At 43.0% G+C, this 23,762-nt stretch overlaps 1 protein-coding gene across 1 annotated transcript in view; it reads left to right on the top strand.

The window, feature by feature from the left end:
• Positions 1–23,357, top strand: part of LOC124613352 (neurotrimin-like) — a 351,927-nt gene extending 328,570 nt beyond the window's left edge. Inside the window, exon 8 of the mRNA XM_047142049.1 lies at positions 23,209–23,357. Within this exon, the coding sequence (XP_046998005.1) occupies positions 23,209–23,357 (149 nt within the window). The remainder of the gene's footprint in view (positions 1–23,208) is intronic.
• The last annotated feature ends 405 nt before the right edge of the window (positions 23,358–23,762 follow it).

Consider the following 23,762-nt stretch of genomic DNA (forward strand, 5'->3'; position numbering starts at 1 on the left):
ATTTTGTCAGTGAACCATCGCTAGCAAAGTCGGTTGTACAACTGGGGCGAGTGCTAGGAAGTCTCTCTAGACCTGCCGTGTGGCGGCGCTCGGTCTGCAATCACTGATAGTGGCGACATGCGGGTCCGACGTATACTAACGGACCATGGCCGATTTAAAGGCTACCACCTAGCAAGTGTGGTGTCTGGCGGTGACACCACAAAATGTATTTTCTATCTTTCTCTATTTCTCCATCGTTCTTCACCAATATTCTCCTCACTCATCAACAATTGAATCCCTTGCCTCCAGTTATTCACGTGTTACATGGACGGTTTTTTTTTTCTTCTTCCATGTGGTTCCAGTCTTTCATACACTTCAGAAGGTTTTGTTCTATTATCACTGTACCACGCATAGAGGATTGTAATTGTTTCCACTAAATGAAATTGGTATTTTAATATTTATTCTGTCTGTGACTAGCCCGCATCTCGTGGTCGTGCGGTAGCGTTCTCGCTTCCCACGCACGGGTTCCCGGGTTCGATTCCCGGCGGGGTCAGGGATTTTCTCTGCCTCGTGATGGCTGGGTGTTGTGTGATGTCCTTAGGTTAGTTAGGTTTAAGTAAGGGGACTGATGACCATAGATGTTAAGTCCCATAGTGCTCGGAGCCATTTTTTTTTTGTCTGTGACTATTTCATTTCTTATTTGTTTGTCATTGACGCCATTGCCGAGCGACTCGAGAAACATATTTCTGCAGCTAACAGTTTTTAACTTACTTGCTATTCCATTGTCCAACCTACTAAACCTTATGCAATACTGACCATAACTACTGTTTTAAATGTTCTTGTTTTAGTATGAATTATTATGTCTTTATCCCAGATCATTTTGTTTAATAAAGAGACAGCCACGTTTCCCAATTTACTTCTTGATCTAATATTCTCCTCACTGCCCCACACCTATCGTTGATTTCCGCATGGGTAGTGTCTAACTTGAAAATGTTATAGAGTAATACACAACAGAAGAAATCAGCAAAGAGTATTGAGATCTCATAATAATAATGTATGTGACAGAGACGACTTTGCCAACCAAGACCACACATGAGAAAAGCATCCTAACTTCACCTCATTCAGCATAGGGATCACTTCCTCAGATAAAGCTGCACGCCTGCAAGAAAAACCTATAATCGTTGCTGTGCGTAGTATGATTCATGTGGATCCTAAGGTCATCCTTATACCACAGCCTTCAGATGAACAATTATCAAGCGGTTAAAAACGTTTCACAGCAGCATTTTTCCTCAGTCATTTAAATTCTGAGGTCAGAGATGACTTACAGTTCGGTGGAGTTCGAACTTTTCTCTGCCTCAACGATATACCCCTGCTCAGTCATCATCATGGTTTCATCCACAGTACACAAACAGACACTAATTATAATTTAAAAAGCACACTCATTCTCAAAATCTAAACAAGCATGTATCATCTGTTGTGCTTATTTTCTAGGGCAAATAGAATTTGCATTTACGCAAGACAAATTATCTTTACAAGTACAACCGCATGAAAAATTAATTCATTTTCACAAGAAAAAATACAGAAATACATGAAATTAAGAATTACACAAAACATCCTATAGCTTCCTTCAAACGCTCCCCAGGGAGTCAATTTACATTTACAAAGCCGCATGGATAAAACTCGGGGCTAGTCACATGCAGAAATTGTCTCTGGACTGACTGGAGCCGCGCGGGATTAGCCGAGCGGTCTTAGGAGCTGTAGTCATGGACTGAGCGGCTGATCCCGGCGGAGGTTCGAGTCCTCCCTCGGGCATGGGTGTGTGTGTTTGTCCTTTAGGTTAAGTAGTGTGTAAGCTTAGGACTGATGACCTTAGCAGTTAAGTCCCGTAAGATTTCACACACATTTGAACATTTATTGACTGACTGGAGCATCAAGGTGCAGCGAGTTTGCCCCAGTGTGAGTGATGCCCTTCACTCAACTGCTGACGTAGCAGCAACCGCAGATGGCTCTGGTCCATCACCTTGCCCTTGGCAGCACCATGATGGTACCTGGGCTGTAGGCATCATTTCGACGTGGCGACATTCAGCAGTCTGACTCGCTGTTGGTTGTGGCGAACATGACATCTGGTAGCGGGAAATGAGACACCAGTATCGATGGACAGCATTCAACATCTCCAGTTCAGGAGCTGATGTCTCTTGTCTTATCTTTCAACCAGATAGACGGCGTCACATTGGTGCACAACCTATCTCCTATTGTTGGCTTTTTGCCTTTCAATGTGGTAATGGGTAGCGTGTGGTATTTCCGCACTCGGTAGTGCCTTTATGCGTCTTAGTGCATGACTGCAGGAGCAACTCGTCCGGATTGTGGCCATCAGATTCTACACACCATCTGTAGAGGGTTGTGTCTACCTGGTGGTTTCCTCTGGGACTTGTTGTGCAGCCAAGCGTGTGGCATGACTTCGGGGACAAAACTCCTGTCTGGGAGGTTCCATTTACAACCGCTCGGTGGGTGGTTGCTGTCGGCTGTCAGTTACTCGGAGTCCGGCAGTCTGCAAGAATGCTGGACATTTGCCACACCGGACGTTTGCCACACTTGCCCCTTCGCCAGGTAGCGATCCCTCAGGTAAGGGATGCCCTTCCTCTTACTACTTCTGTCCGCTTTCAAACCGCCGTCTCTACATCTTAGTCGATACAACCAGTACGTAAGGGACCTTCTTCGACATCTTGGCGAAATACAGAGCTTCTTTTCCGAAATCGAAATATTTATATCTTTTGGGAAACGAAAGCAATTCCGACGATTATGTCAGTATGTAATTAGTTCTGCCAAGTATAAATATAGATCCCTCTGTCTGTACGGTAGCTTCCTTTCATGCTTACTGATTGCGATAGAAATATTCCATCGCCATGGGAGTAACAAGAAAGGAACGCTGTAAACAGAATGCGAATGTACGCTAATCATTTCTTTTTGATCGCTGTATTTGTGCCTACTTTAATTACTACAACTGCATGCCCAAAAGACAACAAGGAAAGAAGAAATGTGTATGTGAATGTTTGAAAATAAGAACGACATACTCCATATTAATTTACTCTCTAAAATCCGACATCCCTTGAGGCGAAACATTAGCTAATAAAGTGTAGCGGGACAATGTTCAAAACATGACTGAAAGTACGTTCATAAAGAGAGATAAGAACATTCATGATTGATATGTCATCTAAAGTCGACGTACAATTTTAAAATGTTAGAAATAAGGAAATGAAGTAATGCAGAATGCTATGCTTGTACCGTACATTGTTGTTCCACATTGTTTAGCTCTGGTATTTACAGCGTCACAGAGAAAGTATCCTAGCTTTTGTAATGATCTCCTCTACAACAGAAACAAGAAGCACAACTCAAGGAAAAATAATGTAATCTGTGTTCCAGCTCACAAGTGACATTGAAGCAGGTAGTTCCTGTGACTTAGTATGGACAGAGGTTATATTCGATAACCGGAATAAATTAATAACTGGCTCCTTTTACCAACCTCCGGTCTCAGATGAAACAGTTGCTGAACATTTCAAAGAAAACTCGAGTCTCATCGCAAATAGGTACCCTACTCATATAATTATAGTTGGCAGTTACCGACCCTACTGTAGATAGAAAACACCTTCCATAATTGTTCTAAATGCTGTTTATAAAATTATTTTGAACAATTAGTTCACAAGGCCATTCAAATTGTAAATGGTTACGAAAACACACTTGACCTCTTAGCCACAAATAAGCCTGAGCATCAGGACGGGTACAGGAATTAGTGAACACACAGTCGTAGCAAGGCTTAATTCCGTAACAAAGAAATTCACCAAAACTAAACGCGAAATATATATATTTATAAAAGCAACTAAAAATTCGGTTGACGTCTTTCTAGGCGACAGTCTCCATTCCTTCCAAACTATGAAAGTGAAGACCATATGTAGCTTAAGTTCAAAGAAAGTATCAACAGCACTCGAGAGATTCATGCCAAATAAATTGATATCTGACGGAACCGATCCCCCATGTTACGCAAAACACAACAGAAAGCTGCTGCAGGAGCACCGAAAAAGGCACGTATAATTTAGACGAGCTCAAAATCTCCAAGACTGGCGAAGTTTTACTGTGGCTCGAAATTTGGTGCGGATTTCAATGCGAGATGCATTTAATAGTTTCCACAACGAAACTCTCTAGAAATGTGGCGAAAAATCATAGAGATTCTAGTCCTATGTTAAGAAAACCAGGCCGTGCGGTTAAAGGCGCTGCAGTCTGGAACTGCAAGACCGCTACGGTCGCAGGTTCGAATCCTGCCTCGGGCATGGATGTTTGTGATGTCCTTAGGTTAGTTAGGTTTAACTAGTTCTAAGTTCTAGGGGACTAATGACCTCAGCAGTTGAGTCCCATAGTGCTCAGAGCCATTTGAACCATTAAGAAAACCAGCGGAAAGGCTCAGTAAGTACCTTTACTGCGGGTCGGGCGGCGAGTGAGGAGGAGGAGGAGCAGGAGGAGGGGGAGACAAGGGACCCAACCCTTCGAAGCAGGTAAAATCGTGGCCAATGTCCGGCGTGGCAAATGTCCGCACGCCGTCTGCAAGGCTCTCCAGGGTGTGGCGTGGCGTGACGTCAGTGCCGGGCAGCTCGGGTTGGTTTTTTTCATGCCAACAGAGGCGTATGGGGCAACTCCAGTTCCGCACGCACTCTTGCTTGGCTGTGAAGGCGTGGGCTGGCCCAGCCTTCATTCAGCACTACCGTTCGACCTCGCCGCTGGCTTCACGATGCCCAACAGGATGCGCTGATACCGGGTTTGGCAGCTCCCAATATCTACACAGTTCTGATAGTATGCTTCAGTGCCGTCGCATTCTACTTCAAGTTGCCTTGTGGACATTGCCGCTGGCTTCACGATGCCTAACAGGATTTACATCGATTTTTACAAATAGTTTCTTATGAACAGAACAACAACACAGAAACGAGCTCTTTGAATAAATGATTATTTATGTGACTGCATGAAATGACAAGAAGAAACATGTGTTATTGTGACATCCTTAACAGCTGTCTTAAAAATTTGATGTGAACTGTCTCTGGTTTGTATGTCAGAGTTGTGTTAGCAGAATTTCTCGTCAAGCATACCCCTACGCTAGGGCAGCACGGCGTACACTCATCAATCAATCATGCTCACTCCATGCAACACTTAGCTTAACTTATTTTCTTTACTCAACACCTGTCAACTTCCTCTCTAAACTCTCTCTACCGCTAGAGTGATTACACTACATTTACTCATCCTGCTCTTAGCACTTCTGGCGGCGTTGTCACCCAGAATTACAGTGGTCTGAAACCATCCTTCATCTGCATAGATGCTCTGTCTCATGAGAACTGACTTGTAGATTCGCACATCTGAAACTTATAAATGTCATTACTTCCCACATATGTGTTGCTTAACATGTTACAGCCGGCCGCGGTGGTCTCGCGGTTCTAGGCGCGCAGTCAGGAACCGTGCGACTGCTACGGTCGCAGGTTCGAATCCTGCCTCGGGCGTGGATGTGTGTGATGTCCTTAGGTTAGTTAGGTTTAAGTAGTTCTAAGTTCTAGGGGACTAATGACCACAGCAGTTGAGTCCCATAGTGCTCAGAGCCATTTGAACCATTTAACATGTTACATAAATGCCTCCAGTCTTCCTCTTGTTGGATTGACACTGTAATAAAATACAAAAAGATAAATTAGTTCGTTGATGTAGGCTGATCTTCATCCTAAAAAATGGTCCCCTCCTTACTACTGCCTTTCTTTTCCTGAGGCTGAGGTTTGCCAAAAAAAAATGGCTCTGAGCACTATGCGACTTAACTTCTGAGGTCATCAGTCGCCTAGAACTTAGAACTAATTAAACCGAACTAACCTAAGGACATCACACACATCCACGCCCGAGGCAGGATTCAAACCTGCGACCGTAGCGGTCACGCGGTTCCAGACTGAATCGCCTAGAACCGCACGGCCACACCGGCCGGCGAGGTTTGCCACACAAGCGTGACTCGCAGTGTATGTGTTCACGTCACATAATATACATTTCGCCCATGGGGCTCTCAAGGCTACCGCAAAATACAAATACCTCGAGAAAGGCTTCATCGCACGACTGCCGACGCTCCAGAATCCCGGCAGAATTAGCATCTCCATGTAACTAATGTTTGGGCAGCTAATACCACTCACAACAGACTCGAAAATCGAGGCGAAAATGCACATGTCATGGCCGCAATCTCCTCAGTGCGAAACGGCGGAAAGCAACGTACACTCGCCTTTTGAGCAGTATACAATACACCGCAGAAAAGGACAGAAATTATCTCACCATGGAGATATTATAGAAGACGGTGCTACGAGAATTATACAGTTAAATTAGACGTTCATAATGTGAGCGTTTCTTGACTAATATTCTTGCGCTTCTTGGAGCATGATAATGGACAACAGTGTAGCCCAAAGGCATAATGGCCATTTGTAACATAAATAAGTTGCCGGTTGGACAAAGAGCTTAGTTTGTCAATGTGCATGCTTTGTCACGCCACAACAAAGTGTCAGTTTATACGAGCAGCCGTCATTTATAACGAATACCTACTCAACCCTGATTTTGATTTTCAACTAGACACCGAAATTGTTGATACGATGGTATAACAACCAAGGAACTCATTCGACCACGTTCCAGAGGAAGGCATACCGTAGGCTAATGACAATTACAAATACATCAAATACAGAAATTCAGTAAATGATTAATGTAAACTACGCTGCATAATATCACCTAGAATTTGCTAACCCATTGAAGTTCTATGTTCAAACTGATTGTCTATTTTAACCTAAATAAACTACTGTACACACCTACTCCACAAATCGTTTCACACGAAAGGTATGGTGAATGATGATGATGATCTCGCAAGCTCCGAGGAGCGTAGGGGACGATCGGGAGACCCACACCGCCGTCTAGGCAAGGTCCTAGTGGAAGTGGTTTGCCATTGCCTTCCTCCGACCGTAATTGGAGATGAATGATAATGATGAAGACGACAAAACAACACCCAGTCTTCGCGAGGCAGGGAAAATCCCTGACCCCGCCGGGAATCGAACGCGGGACTCCATAGGCGGGGAGCGAGATCGCTACCGCAAGACCACGAGCTGAATACTAAGAGAAATCCTTGATGTCAAGGTCTCAAGGTCCAGGGTGTTCATGCGAGTGATCCTGCGGACTCTGACAGGTCCGCTATAGATAGGATAGAATTATTAAACAGATGGAAACTTTTAACCAACATCTCTTAACCAACACGCCATTCTATTCCAGATCTCTTACCGTTTCACTCTCGCCTCGCACAATCTCCTGAGTGCCAGGTCAACAATTTGCTCGTGTTGCACTCGCGTTCACAGGAGAAAGTCTATGACTTCGAGGATTAGATCTCTGGGTTGCCTGTTCTTGAGAATAGTCACTGGTGCTATCTTAGTGAGCGCCATCTCAGCGACTGCATGTGGCAACTCGTTCATCAGGACCTGGAAGTCGCGCAGGGAAACATACCAGGTGGCTAGTCCTTTCACGCATTGCATAAGGCAAAGATTTCCCAGGCTATTCATTATTCTCTGCCGGGAACGATCAGGGATGCCGTGTGGATGCGTATATTGGTTCAATCCTGTATTTTCTTAATACAGCTTTCATCTCTCTGACCGGAACTGTGGTCTATTGTCGGAGATAATACTATACACATTACCTACTTGGGTCAAGGAACTCTTTGCAGAATGCTCTGCACAATCTGTGTGATGGCGTTTCTCAGGCGGGGCGGGGGTGAGGGGGGGGGGGGGGGCGGGGGAGGGGGTTGGTTCAAATGGCTCTGAGCACTATGGGACTCAACTGCTGAGGTCATTAGTCCCCTAGAACTTAGAACTAGTTAAACCTAACTAACCTAAGGACATCACACACATCCATGCCCGAGGCAGGATTCGAACCTGCGACCGTAGCGGTCTCGCGGTTCCAGACTGCAGCGCCAGAACCGCGCGGCCACTTCGGCCGGCGGGGAGGGGGAGGAAGGTGAGATACTGATATATCAGCTCCACTACTACCAGGATGTAGCTACATTCTCATTTTCCTTAGGATCACATATGTCCTCTCCACGCCGCTTCCACAATCAAGAGATACGTAAGTGCTGATTATTTTTCTTTTTATGGAATTCTTTAACGTACTATTGAATCCCCTAATGAAGGCTGCTGAAGACACGTTTAACCTGTACGGTAGTCGTTTGAATCAGTGACATCTACCGAAGGGGAGGAATGCAGTGTGTTTCCTGCAGTCTGGTTGTTGTGTAATTTGCCAGAAACTGGACCGCAAATCAAGGGATGGGAATACTGTTATACGATGGAAATTTTGTAGGAGTTCCTCCTGCTTCCTTCTCTGCCTCGTGATGACTGGGTGTTGTGTGTCGTCCTTCGGTTAGTTAGGTTTAAGTGGTTCTAAGTTCTAGGGGACTGATGACCATAGATGTTAAGTCCCATAGTGTTCAGAGCCATTTGAACCATTTGAACCTCCAGCTTCTCAGCAAGACCTGGATTGGTTCTAAAATGATATTAATTTGATGTGATCCAGTACCAGACGGTTTGAGCCGTCGGACGTTTCTACTGCTGTGAGGCGGTTTCAGGTTCAATGACGTCTTCGTCTAGATTCCTCTTGATCTGTAAGAAACTTTTGTGACAGTGGGCGAGTGGCGAGTGGAATCTGGTAGGTGACACAAAGAATTTTATGTGCTGCTGTTTTCGGCAGAAATAGCCTACATTCATGTTTTCAAATAATATTTCATCCAGATCCTCTTTGTCATGTGTTGGAATGCTTACTAAGTTCCCTGACATGTTATCAGTAGCATCTTCTTGCGCTTCGTGCACGGTACGATTACTCTCATGACGCGACGATGAATTTCTATCTTCCTCCTGTAGTGTAAGTTACGTTGAGGCATTCGGCAGGAATTTGCGCATGTATTGCGTGATAAGCAAATGTAATTTATATGACACTATCTTTTTGTTTGTGAGCCCTCCTGATCCCACGAGCAATACGGTGTTATGTTGGTTCAGGAAATCCCATGTCGAGTATTACTTCAATTGTCAGGGAACAGACGACCAGAGGGCTCGTTGCCAAGGTGTGCCCTTGGTATTTCAGCGTTAACCGGATTTGTAGCTGCAATTCTGTGTCCTTTCCTCTCAGCGCGCCAGTGATTTTCGTTTTCTTCAGCGTAAGTGCTCCTCATGGATGACTCGCAGTACATCTCTTGTACGCAGATTCCATTGTCCACAATCTTGCTCACATTGAGCTGCATACGGTGACGTGAATAATGGGATGCTCACCCGGTCGTGTCATGACTTCTTTTTCCTCATGCACAAGCCCCCTTGTGTCTTCTTATTTTAGCAAGTTTCTGCGCCCTTATTCAGAGCTGCGTCAGCAGCAGCAGAGCGCCAATTTCCATGCAGACTTCTGATATGTTTACCCTGTGATGGATTAGGTGGACTAATCTGGATATTTTTATCTTGTTTGTTATTTTGCTGATATTGACTGTTGCTCTCCCAGTTGTTTCTTAGCTGCTGCTGTGGCTCTCCAGTATCCTTCTGGAACTGGTTTGGGTTTTGTGGTTCCCTCCAGTTTCCGTTTTACCATTCGTTGTAATGTGTTTGTAATTGTCTCTTCTACCTCTATTCTCCCACGGTGGCTGGTTATTCCCTCTATAGTTCGAGTTGCTGTTTCCCTGTGATCGACATTTTCCCCGATTTCGTCTGTCGTCGTTCCTTTGCGACGATCTTTGCCAATTGTGGTCAAAGATTCTTTTCCTTTTGTATTTCGTTGACATAGTCTAATTCACGTAGCGCGCTCTTGAACGATTCAGTAGAATCGTAGCACCGTCCGATAAGGAGTTGTTGGTAATGCAGCGGTAATTTGACGTAACAGTGCCTCACAATTTCCTTGAGATGGTACGGTAGGTCCAAAAGCCGATTCTTCTTAACTAGCGACTCAAGGAACTTCACCCGACTACAGAATCCTGACGCTTCTAGGTCTTCGCCCAGCATAATCTCCTGTTCGATTCTTTCTTGCATGTCCTGCGACCAATATGTTTTAAGGAATGCATCCTTGAACTCTTTGTATGAGCTATAACCTCCGCAACACTGCGCATATGTTCCGCGATCGACTCACAAAAAATCTGCAGGTAAATTCCAGCTTTTATTTCAGCGCCCACGATTTTGGTAGCACTTTATCGTACTGAGCTATCCAATTTTTTTGGTGTAATGTATTGTTATACTCTTTGTACACTTGGAAATTTTGATTGGATAAGAAATGTTTGTAGTCAAATGGTTCGCCATTTCAAAATTCTGATGGCTCCAAGCACTGTGGGACTTAATATCTGAGGTCATCAGTCCCCTAGACTTAAAACTACTTAAACCAAACTAACCTAAGGACATCACACACATCCAAACGGGATTCGAACCTGCGACCGTAGCAGCAGCGCGGTTCCGGACTGAAGCGACTAGAACCACTCGGCCACACTGGCCGGCTTCGGCATTTCCTGCAAACGAATTTTCCCTATTTTGAATAGATAAGAAATGTTTGTGTTTCTGCAGCACGTGTCTCCACATATTGCTATCCCAACTATCCTTGTGCACTGTTAAGGCCTGCTCTTGTGTCGTCAGATTCATGGAATAAGGGTTCCTTTCGCTGAAGACTACACAATTGTGCTTTCGTTCGGTTTCTGCCGTAGTTTGCATCACCGAAGGCGCGCGCTCTGTCGTACACCCTATGGCGGCTGATGTGTTCTGCGGCATTCGCCGTTGTGCGGGTGATGTAGCCTCATACTGCGTATCGAAATGTCGTAATAAATGCTCTTCTCTCCTACCATGCTCACGAGGGAGTGCTGCCGTACCAGACTGTGCATCTAATTGCGGAACCCGCTCATGTGCTCGCTGCATGTATTTTGCTGGCTCGTTTTCTGTGAAATGATCCGGGTCAGCTCTTCTTTGACCTTTGATATTTCTGCCTGTTTGTTCTCAATCTGTTCGATGCGCTGTACGTTCTCGCTAATTTTTTCCTTTGTTTCCTGGATGATCCACTTTCCCTGTTTTGGAGCATGGCAAAAACCTTTTTGGTTTTGCACATTTCGGTTTTGACGTGTTTTACTTGCAAAGCTTCCTTGGGTGATCCTAGGGCTACTAATCTTGCCGCTCTGACATCCGTTTTGCCTCGTTCGCGGCCCCTCGCGTCTCTTTTGATGTTTTCTTGACTTTTGTACCTCTCCGGTAACACCCATGACTTCCTTCTTAGCCTACTCTGTACTTTCAACAACCTGTTCAGCTACCATCCGTATCTCCTTCGTCTCCTTAGTGACTAATTTCTTCATCTCCTTTGAGGTTAATTCCTTCGGTCTATCTTCTCTCTCTCCTGCCTCTTGTCCGCATCTCGTGGTCGTGCGGTAGCGTTCTCGCTTCCCACGCCCGGGTTCGATACCCGGCGGGGTCAGGGATTTTCTCTGCCTCGTGATGACTGGGTGTTGTGTGATGTCCTTAGGTTAGTTAGGTTTAAGTAGTTCTAAGTTCTAGGGCACTGATGATCATAGATGTTAAGTCCCATAGTGCTCAGAGCCATTTGAACCATTGTTTTCTCCTGCCTCTTCCTCTCCGCTTTCCCCTATAGCTTCAACCTCCAGACCACTTCTATCCGAAGTTAATAACATTCTTTTTCCTGCTGGAGAAGCAGTCAATCACTGACTCGTAAATTTCTGCAGAGGGAGGGAAAGAAGATATGATCCCGAATTGTGTTACCCATAGCATCTTTAGGCAGTGCGTTTAGAGAGTTTTCGTTTGGGCCTAAAGTGAACAACCAATTTATCACAGAGACCATTATCTTGATGGGCCAAACGTTAAAGCAAGTCCGACCAGGGGCCTCAGCTAAACTAAGAGAAATTCTTTTGCGTCCAAATATAGATCATTTCAGAGCCGCCATAAATATTGCGTTCCATTCAAAAATTCTTCTGAAGGCCCGAGGCGTCCCAAAAAAGTCAACAGGCAGAGGAACGGCAAAACCTGAGAGCTCCGTCTGCAGCATTCGGTCCAACGCGAACATGGAAACTCGTAGATTTTTTTTTGGCCGCCATCTTTATACAGAAATGGCATTTGTAACACTGTCGAAACGCCTCGACCAGGCGACCTACTTTCTCGCTTGCGCCCCTGTCCTTTCTGCGGCCAGAAACGCCAAACTGGTAGATCTAGATAGACTGTTTTTCCCCTCTTCGGACAAAAGCGATGTCTGCACAACGGTGCGGGAAATTTTTGGGACCAGCACTCTTTCCCTAGCAGCTGCGCATGGATTCCAAGCCCCAAATATCCACTGCAACATGTTTAGAGTTAAAGATCACATCTTCAGGCTACCCATGCGAATACAAAAACAGTTTAACAACATTTTATGTAGATACTAAAGTGAATCCTTATATTCTCGTCATGTGCTTTGACCATCCTGTGGAGCAAAAGAAGAATAACCTTGTGCTTTGACCATCTTGTGGAGCAAAAGAAGGATAACCTAATATAAGGTAATATTCATTACTCTTACTGGTTTGCTGTTCAAATAAAAAATTTAAATAATCACTTATTTTGTTCATGATGAAAAGGCTGCCTTCTCGTTGTGTGTTTTGTTACCTCAATTGCTACGACTCCTAGGTTCTTGCTAGTCATTATTTACAACCAAGCAAAGGGCACTTTAAAAAACTCCATCAACTTTACTGTGCAGCAGAAACAAGGTGTCGGTCGAAACAAAGCTTGTTTCGATTTAACTATCGATGTGTCGATTCTGGTGTTATCTGTCAATGTGATGATCAGTAGAGCAGAAAATTATTGGAGACAGACAGAGATTAAAACAATTGAAATAGCTTACCAAGGCTAGTGCAGTGGAGATTAGACAGAGATAAAAAGACATGTCAAGACAGCGACAAACCATATGAAATACTAAGACATCAATGGGTGCATGTTAAAAAATAATTCTGTATCACACATTATTTTTAAGAGATGCGACACCAGAAAAATTTGAGAAAATGATATGGAGGGCATCTCTTTACTAAAGGATTTAGATTTCTTACGTTCAAAATATTCTTAAGTTACAGAACAGGCTTGCCACCGTCATCACATGGGATTTGAGGAAAGAATTTCTACTATGAAAACAAATTGGTCGGATATCTCATAAAAATTTATTCCTTTATTGAAAAGAAGACTACAAATAAATAAATTCTGCTGTCGAACAATGAAGAATGAATTTACGAATCTCTTCATGATTCCCTAGAAAAACTTCGATATATCTGACATTTTGCATTATTTAACTCAAAAAATGTAATTTATTGACTACAATAGCATTTATTCTATAATGCAGTTTCCGGACGATTCCGTGGTTCTGTGTCTATCTGAAAATTCTGAAAGCAGAAAATTGAGGTTAAATATTTAATGATTTCTTCACCCTCAAACGGTTTCAAATAAATACAAACACAATAAATATTAATAACACGTAGAAACAGAATCTACTCAATTATATCTTCAGATGTCGCCAGTGTTCAGTAATTCATTGTTATATTGCCACTGCCCGTGTTCACTTTATTATCAATGTTCTAAGGCTCAGGATTTAGTAAAATGACATGTCAATTTTTGTAACATCATATCCATCAAATAAACAAGATTATCGTTTACGACGACGTTTAAAAATTCTTTCCACCATCTGTCTTCAGTTCTAAAGAATAGCAGGAACTAATTATTTAACGAATACGTATAGTCTCGCTATGTTCTAAGCGATTTGTCGAAATTCATTTTCCCTGAATCTGAGCAGGAAAAATTAATTTCAGGGAATTAAGATAATCTATATGCTAATTTTATTCTCCGTTGTTTTTAAGCCACGAGGATACTTAAAGAAAGGAATTTCGCGCCAGCGCCGCCGCAGCGGCTTTGCGCGTGAAAGTAAAACGTGTATTAAGTTTTCTCCTTAATTAAGAGGAAGGATCGTAAAATTTCCGTCCGTTTACTTCCATCCCGCATTTTGAAATTGTTATTGTATCCAGTCTGATAAACTCCTTGGTAAGAAATAGAGAGGTACGCCTTACTTAAAAAAGAAAATTCTAATGAAATTGATTTCCGTAATGACGCCACACTCATGTCGTTAGAATACGAAAAACAAAGCGATAATGAATAAAAGCATTTTAGGAAAAAACCGGTACGAGAATGAAATGTACGCAAAACAAGAAGGTTGGTTGGTTTGGGGGATTAAAGGGACCAGACTGCTACGGTCATCGGTCCCTAAACAAGAAGGAAAAAAGGGAAATTTGTAATGAAGCTTCCACCATGCACACTGATCTTTGCTAAAAATTAATTTTCACAGGACGTTAAAATTGGGAAAAATGTAACATCAATAATTAAAATAATTCCTTTTATTTGTCATGATTGAACTCAGTGTAACAACTAGTTACCATTTTCCGCTCACTTCATCGTATTTAACAGTTTTTCTTTAAGCTGAACGAAACTGTCATTAATGGGACAATCTTCTTTATAAAATATTCTGACATTGTTACACTGTCGGTAATTTAAACTTGTACAAGCAATAGCGGTTCCGTAGTTAGCGGTAATTTTTAAAGAACAAAAATAACTGACCAACTTGGGTATGTTCTCTAAATCATGCATATTATGTCTCCTTCCGTCCCGGAAATTCAAAATCGCCGCCCCAGTGTGGTCTTCGACAATTGTTGCGTTCCTGATGCTCGTATTTTTCTGTCGTCGAAAGTTCTGGAACGAGTTCCACTCGTGAGACCAAGTGAGAAGCTGGTTCAATAAATAAGTAATGCAGTTAATACGCAAGGTGCCGAAGTGCCGCCAAATTGAAGAGTATACACCAGACTGGAGGCCACAATAGTTTTTTCATTTACAAAAATATTGGGCAGCTGTAACGCGCCTCATACTACTTCAAACACATGAGGCTGCCAAAACGTCTTCCTTTCATGCTTCAGAATATTAGTATTAATGTCAACACTTCAACATTTCACCACAGACAGTACTAATCGCTGTAGTAAATAAATATACCTTCAAAGCAAATAACGATTTGGAGTACGTGAAGCCCTCATTCTAAAAGAGAACATTTTAACACATTGACTGCCACGCGAGTTAAATATAACTCACAGGAAGTGTTCTCTTCGGACGACGTGAAGTAAATACAACTCACGGACATTTTTCCATTTAAAGCTCTGTGGTACATTTGTAACTCACAGGAGCATGCTGTGACTTCTTGTTATAGTAGGTTATGGTCCCAGTAACAAATGATGTTCGTGACCTACGGTTTTCAAGAGCTCAAAAGTAGTTATTGACGTTTGAATTCATGAGTTATATATCACTCACATGGCTCAGTCGTATTGAACTTTTCTTCTTTTTATTATTTATGTGTTATTTAGTTTGACATATTACTTACACAGTAGATTGCGAATCACATACAGTTTTATTTACATTCTTTAACTCTAATTGTAACAACAATAAAACTGAAAAATTTAGGTTTATTCCACTTTGTTTCTCTAACACCTGTATGCACTGTGCTTCATTAAAAAACACTACGCAACAATATGAGTCTCAATTCTTACATTTCCATGCAGTTTGCGTTTATTGACAGCTTTCTCTCGTTCAAATTCATTCTTTATTTTTTATAGCACACGGTACACCTACACAAGTGTACAATCTGCAGGTAACGCGGTAGCTTTGGTGAGAGATGTCTCAGGCTCATCGGCATCTTCTGTATGGAGTAGTCTCAAAGTCACTTCCTCTTTGAATTCTGTGATTGAGATCTTCTTGTTGTTGATGTATCGGCAAATCACATGAGCATTTACCAGTGCAGACCCTGCCAACAATTCAATTGCAAGCTTCCTGTACCATTTCACACCCCGCCTTAGACAATGCGAGTACGATTTCATTTGGTCAGAAAGATCTATAAAAGACTTTGACTGATTATAGTCAGTTATCATTGCTGGTTTTTTCTTTGTGCCCTTCCTGGTTTGAACTTCTGCTTCTTCTTCTCCATGAACACTCAGCATCAGAATACCCCTCTTATCTTTCTGTGTCAGTACTACTACACCTGTGGTACTTTCCTTTGCTTTCTGTTCCCCCTTCTTCAGTTTTGCCTGCACAGCATCTTGAGGATTCAATTTTCTGTTCGATCTTCGAGTACCAACTAAATGTGTTGATTGTTCAAGAAGCTGGTGTGCTAGATGAATACTTGTGTAAAAATTGTCTGTATATAAGATTCTGCCCTCATTTAGTAATCCACTCATAAGGCTCATAACAACAGATGTGGCAAGAGGAACCCCAGGATTCGCATTCTTCCCAGAGTAAACTTTGATATTCCAGGTGTAGCCACCCTTTAGACAAAATATGAACAATTTAATTCCGAATTTATGGCGCTTATTCTTTATATACTGAATGAAACTTAGTCTTCCTCGAAATGGCACAAGTGTTTCGTCAATGCAAACTTCTTTCTCCGGCACAACTGCACTTTTAAATCTCTGCAGTAATTTATCAATAAGAGGTTGAATTTTGAATACGCGGTTTCCCGGAGGGCAGTGGTTGTTATCGGATAAATGTCACATACATAAAACCGGTTCAAAACGGCTGCGTGGTATAACATTTTTTACATTTTTCTGATAGAGCATATTTCTTGACCAATTTGAAATCCTCGGTTTTATATTTAGTGACATCCATAACAAAAATCCTAAAAATTGTTCAATTTCAGTTTTGCTGACATCAGTCCACTTTTTCAGTCGTGAATTAACATTTACTGACTGACTTTCTAAGACTAGTTTTGCGTAGGAATTAGTTTGTTGAGTCACACATTCTTCAATTTCATCAGTTACAAAATATTTGAAGAAATCGTATGGTGTCTTGCCTTTGAGAGTTAGTGCAAAAGAAGCATTTACACCAGAACTGGAATGAATAAATGTAAAGTTTTCCATATTTTTACCCGTAACTGGCCCCTAGACATTCTCATTAGAATTTGTTCTGAGTGTGTCATCTTCGTCTTCAGAACTTTTTGATATTACACTTACTTCAATTGAACCTGAACCAACTGCAGTAGTTATGGCACTAACACGGTTAGAGGTACTTTGTTGCCTAGTTTTTACAGCTGTGAAGTCCGGTTCTTTGACTGAATGTGGACATAAAACTCTTCTTCCTACCTTCACTGATGTGATACTACCACCAGAACTTCCAGTTTCGTTTCTGGTCTCTTCTGGTAAAAATTCGTCTGAGCTATCACTATATAAAGACACAGAATCTTCATCACTTATGTCCATAACTTAATCTAAAAGCTGCTGCACATGCCTTTGTTCATCTTCATAACTTCTATGAGACTTTTCTTCTGCCACAATATCACTTTGTTACGGAGCAAACAACACTGAATAAAGACTGTAGCAAAAATGCAGGAAAGCAATAATGGAACTGTACACAAATAATGTTGTGAAATGAAAAACTGACAGGAGCACAAACCTAAAATTATTAGCGACATAGAAAATGACACACCTGGTACCTTTACACTGGGGCCATGTGAATCATACGTAACCAACACAAAAATTTAATAAAAGGTACTAAAATTTTCACTTTATTTGCACTTAAAAAGTGTACTTGGATCAAACTAAAACAGGATATTGCAAAAAAGTAAATGAAGTAAATGGCCCCAAGGGGTCGGTAACCCAACTATACCATGGCAGTCAATGTGTTAAATATGTTATTATTTTCTGATAATAAATTGTGGATATCCACTACCAATAAAGTACTAAGCAAAAGTAAGCTGATCACTGTAACTTCTAGTACAACGCATATAAAAGAGAAACAAGTGTTGTCTACACCCCCGTTTTCAGGGATTCAGAAACGTTGAAGCACACCACTTCGAACTTCAGAGAAAAAAATTATTGCTCACACCTTCCCTGCTCCTCCTCCCACCCCTTCACATGAAAAACACACACACACACACACACACACACACACACACACACACACATACACACAAACACGCACTCACATTCATGGACACTATCGTTACAGCGTCGGTTTGAGTCATTAACATTTGTCAATGACGTAAATAGTTCTGGGTATGGGCTTTCGTGTGTAGTGCTCACTCGCGTTATTTTTGTTAGGCTATCCTGTCGTCTTTTCCTAACACACAATTAATTATTAATCAGGAGAAAAAAGATACATACATTTCATAAGTGAATCTACATGTCCATGGTGTGTAGTAACACTCTATACGTCGAACTTACACCATCAGAAGAATGATAATCTGCCAAAGTATTCGCCAACGATACAGGAGCGTAGGTTCATGGCTCTCTTTTGATGCTCAAAACCCAACTTCAGACCATTAGAGAAGTCCCGACGCTCTTTTTAGCGGAAGCCTTAAGCTTGACGAAAGTTCTGAGTTCTGATAATGGTCTTCTCTGCAAACTGTCTACTTTCGGCGGTCACGTGACACTCGATAACACTATTTTGGAACGTCATGGGCCACTTCAAAGTCAAGAGACCTGTCGAAAGCCGGTTGTGTTGAAGACTGTTGTCTGTGCTATCCTAGCAGCAGTCAACTGATAGCTTTTGCATGTGGGTAGCTTCACCCGCATGCGTTTCTACCATGAGGAAAATGTAGTTTTGCCTAGTCGCTGCAAGATAATACCAGGATAATTCCTCAAACCAGTTCGAGTTGGGTTCTACCTCTAGATTAAATTTGAAATCTGCATTAGTTTAAAAATAAGAAATGAAATACATAATAACAATGAATATCAGAATACCAACGAAATATCAGTCAGTTTTTTTCCGTCTGAGAAGCCAACAGGCACTAGAATACAGCAGCATCAGACGTCAATTGCCAAAGTATTACAATACGTGTCACGAAGTTACAGTTCAACACAGTACCATACTATTTGCTACCCAACTGCGAACTGTGGCTATTAAACATTAAATTAGCACGCAGAAACTCAAGAAACTAAACTGTTAAAGCAAACAGATATTATGAAATTCCCTCCTGGTTAGGAACGCGTAAAAGTCACAATATCGGTTACTTTTCTGTTGCTGCTTGTGTCTTGGCCGGCTACTGCTGCCTGACTGACTGGCTGACTAACGCCAACAAGCGGTCACTAGCTTTTAAAACAAACAAACGACTATCGACCGCGCTACGGAAGTCTCCCTGACGACAACTCAGGAACTATGTCTATGAATCAATGCCAAGACAAATAACCACTTACATAATCACCAGAGGTGGACTACAGCCTTACTGAGTTACTCAATTTGCAAAGCTCTTTCTATTTAAGAAAATCATACACTTTCAAAGAAACTGTAATCATTTGTTTGTCTGTAAACGTACATCACAGCTACCGATTTCCGTTCCGTTCGGCTAATTCCTTCGTGGTCCATGGTTTTTTTCTTTTTTTCCCTCAATTCTATCTCACTGAATGTATCTCCAAAATTATATCATTGTAGGACACATAGTTCTGGAGATATTACGTTATAAACATTGAGATGCGTGAAGAACCAGCTTCTGCTTAACATCATATACAACCGTTCGCTCGACGAAAGATCCGTACCCAAATGCTGGAAAGTTACACAGGTCACACCAATATTCAAGAAAGGTAGTAGGAGTGATCCACTAAATTACAGGCCTATATCGTTAACGTCGATATGAAGCAGGATTTAAAACATATATTGTGTTCGAACATTGTGAATTACCTCGAAGTAAACGTTCTATTGACACAGTCAGCATGGGTTTAGAAAAGATCGTTCCTGTGAAACACAACTAGCTCTTTATTCACATGAAGTGCTGAGGGGTTTCAGATCGAGAAGGCTCACCAAAGGCTGCGTTTTATTGGCGTCGGACACTTAGAAAATGCAACAGACCTACTAAGGAGACTGCCTACACTACGCATCTCCGTCCTCTTTTAGAATACTGCTGCGCGGTGGGGGATCCTTACCAGATAGGATTGACGGAGTACATCAAAAAAGTTCAAAGAAAGGCAGCACGTTTTGTATTATCGAAAAATATGGGAGAGAGTGTCACAGAAATGATACAGGATTTGGGCTGGAAATCATTAAAAGAAAGGCGTTTTTCGTTGCGACGGAATCTTATCGTGAAATTCCAATCACCACCTTTCTCCTCCAAATGCAAACACATTTTGTTGACACCGACCTACATAGGGCGGAACGATCACAACGATAAAATAAAGGAAATCAGAGCTCGTACGGAAAGATATAGTTGTTCATTCTTTCCACGCACTATACGAGATTGGAATAATAGAGAATTGTGAAGGTGGTACAATGAACCCTCTGCCAGGCACTTAAATGTGATTTGCAGAGTATCCATGTAGATGTAGATGACCCAGATTATATTCATCCACTGTTTCAGAACGAGAGCAGTAGCTACTTTCAACAAATTTTAAACGTAGTTTCAGAGCTTTTCAAAACTTTTTCTCCTTCACATGCTTCACGTCAAATAAGTAACACTTTAACTCATTTGTAAAGGAATTACAGTTTTGAAGCTGCTTTATACATGGAGTGCGATTCTTAAAGAATCGGCGATTTACTGGCATATTCGCAATTGCACGTCGCATGTAATAATGACATTGTAGAACGAGATTTTCACTCTGCAGCGCAGTGTGCGCTGATATGAAACTTCCTGGCAGATTAAAACTGTGTGCCGGACCGAGACTCGAACTCGGGACCTTTGCCTTTCGCGGGCAAGTGCTCTGCCAACTGAGCTACCCAAGCACGACTCACGCCCCGTCCTCACAGCTTTACTTCTGCCAGTATCTCGCCTCCTACCTTCCAAACTTTACAGAAGCTCTCCTGCCAACCTAGCAGAACTAGCACTCCTGAAAGAAAGGATATTGCGGAGACATGGCTTAGCCACAGCCTGGGGGATGTTTCCAGAATGAGATTTTCACTCAGCAGCGGAGTGTGCGCTGACACGAAACTTCCTGGCAGATTAAAACTGTGTGCCGGACCGAGACTCGAACTCGGGACCTTTGCCTTTCGCGGGCAAGTGCTCTTCCAACTGAGCTACCCAAGCACGACTCACGCCCCGTCCTCACAGCTTTACTTCTGCCAGTATCTCGCCTCCTACCTTCCAAACTTTACAGAAGCTCTCCTGCCGACCTAGCAGAACTAGCACTCCTGAAAGAAAGGATATTGCGGAGACATGGCTTAGCCAAAGCCTGGGGGATGTTTCCAGAATGAGATTTTCACTCAGCAGCGGACTGTGCGCTGACATGAAACTTCCTGGCAGATTAAAACTGTGTGCCGGACCGAGACTCGAACTCGGGACCTTTGCCTTTCGCGGGCAAGTGCTCTACTAACTGAGCTACCCAAGCACGACTCACGCCCCGTCCTCACAGCTTTACTTCCTGCATTATCTCGCTTCCTACCTTCCAAATTTTACAGAAGCTCTCCTGCGAACAGTGACGAATATATCTTCTTACTCAAACAAGACAGCCTTAGCGTAGCCATCACGTCTTTTAATGTTTAGTTGGTACAATCTCTCGTCTACAGATTACCTGTTGGCTTCTACCTCGGGTTATTTTGGCCGACGTTTCTCTGACAGTTTCTCTGAGTTTCGCCAGTACAAGTGGCTGGCATTGTCAAAGTTTCATCCTCCATCAGCTCGATACAGAAGCCAACAGACATCTACATCTACATCTACATCTACATGATTACTCTGCAATTCACATTTAAGTGCTTGGCTGAGGGTTCATCGAACCACAATCATATTATCTCTCTACCATTCCACTCCCGAACAGCGCGCGGGAAAAACGAACATCTAAACCTTTCTGTTCGAGCTCTGATTTCTCTTATTTTATTTTGATGATCATTCCTACCTATGTAGGTTGGGCTCAACAAAATATTTTCGCATTCGGAAGAGAAAGTTGGTGACTGAAGTTTCGTAAATAGATCTCGCCGCGACGTAAAACGTCTTCGCTTTAATGACTTCCATCCCAACTCGCGTATCATATCTGCCACACTCTCTCCCCTATTTCGTGAGAATACAAAACGAGCTGCCCTTTTTTGCAGCCTTTCGATGTCTTCCGTCAATCCCACCTGGTAAGGATCCCATACCGCGCAGCAATATTCTAGCAGAGGACGAACGAGTGTAGTGTAAGCTGTCTCTTTAGTAGACGTGTTGAATCTTCTAAGTGTCTTGCCAATGAAACGCATCTTTGGCTCGCCTTCCCCGCAATATTATCTATCTGGTTTTTCCAACTGAAGTTGTTCGTAATTTTAACACCCAGGTACTTAGTTGAATTGACAGCCTTGAGAATTGTACTATTTATCGAGTAATCTAAATCCAACGGATTTCTTTTGGAACTCATGTGGATCACCTCACACTTTTCGTTATTTAGCGTCCACTGCCACCTGCCACACCAAGCAGCAATCTTTTCGAAATCGCTTTGCAACTGATACTGGTCTTCGGATGACCTTACTAGACGGTAAATTACAGCAGCATATGCGAACAACCTAAGAGAACTGCTCAGATTGTCACCCAGGTCATTTATTTAGATCAGGAACAGCAGAGGTCCCAGGACGCATCCCTGGGGAACACCTGATACCACTTCAGTTTTACTCGATGATTTGCCGTCTATTACTACGAATTGCGACCTTCCTGACAGGAAATCACGAATCCAGTCGCACAACTGAGACGATACCCCATAGGCCCGCAGCTCGATTAAAAGTCGCTTGTGAGGAACGGTGTCAAAAGCTTTCCGGAAATCTAGAAATACGGAATCAATAGCGGCCATTACTTCGTGCGAATAAAGAGCTAGCTGCGTTGCACAAGAACGATGTTTTCTGAAGCCATTCTGATTACGTATCAATAGATCGTTCCCTTCGAGGTGATTCATAATGTTTGAATACAGTATATGCTCCAAAACCCTACTGCAAACCGACGTCAATGATATAGGTCTGTAGTTTGATGGATTACTCCTACTACCCTTCTTAAATACTGGTGCGACCTGCACAATTTTCCAATCTGTAGGTACAGATCTATCGGTGAGCGAGCGGTTGTATATGATTGCTAAGTAGGGAGCTATTGTATCAGCGTAATCTGAAAGGAGCCTTATCGGTATACAATCTGGATCTGAAGACTTGCCCGTATCAAGTCTTTGTCAACAAGTGCCCACTAAAGCCCTAACCATTTTGGGATGTTTTGTCTCTCCGGCAGACATGAAGGTGCGCGAGCGGCTGCGCGACGCGCCGCCCGGAGGCTCGGCGTCGACTCCCGGCGGCGCCCCGCTGCCGCTGCTGCTGCTGGTGGCTGCGCTGTCCACGGCCCGCCTGTTTCCCCTCCCGCTGCCGCCGCCGCCGCCGTAAGAGGGCGCCGCCGCCCGCGACAGCCTCCCGCCAGCACGACCCTCCCCCAGCACCGCGCCACAACGACCACGACCAGGATCACGACCCCGCTTTGGCACCACCACGGCAGCGCTAGGCCGCGAGCACCGTAGCGCCGGCTCGACCGCCATCTGGTCGACGGGCGGCCGCCCATCCGACGCCGTATCAGACGAAGACTGTGTCCGTCTGCGGACGGCGTAACAAGCTGCCCGACTAGTAGTACGAGTGCTAGACACGCTACTTAGATGTGTGAGACGATTAAGACAACTGTGGTTCTTTCGTAGACTGGAGAACACTTTCTTAGCGGAAAGAAGAACAATTGGAGCTCAGAAAATATACTCACTGATGTGACTTCCAGCATCAAGAAATGTCTTTTCCTCTACTGTA

The sequence above is a fragment of the Schistocerca americana genome, chromosome 4 (genome assembly GCF_021461395.2).
Source record: "Schistocerca americana isolate TAMUIC-IGC-003095 chromosome 4, iqSchAmer2.1, whole genome shotgun sequence".
Lineage (NCBI taxonomy): Eukaryota > Metazoa > Arthropoda > Insecta > Orthoptera > Acrididae > Schistocerca > Schistocerca americana.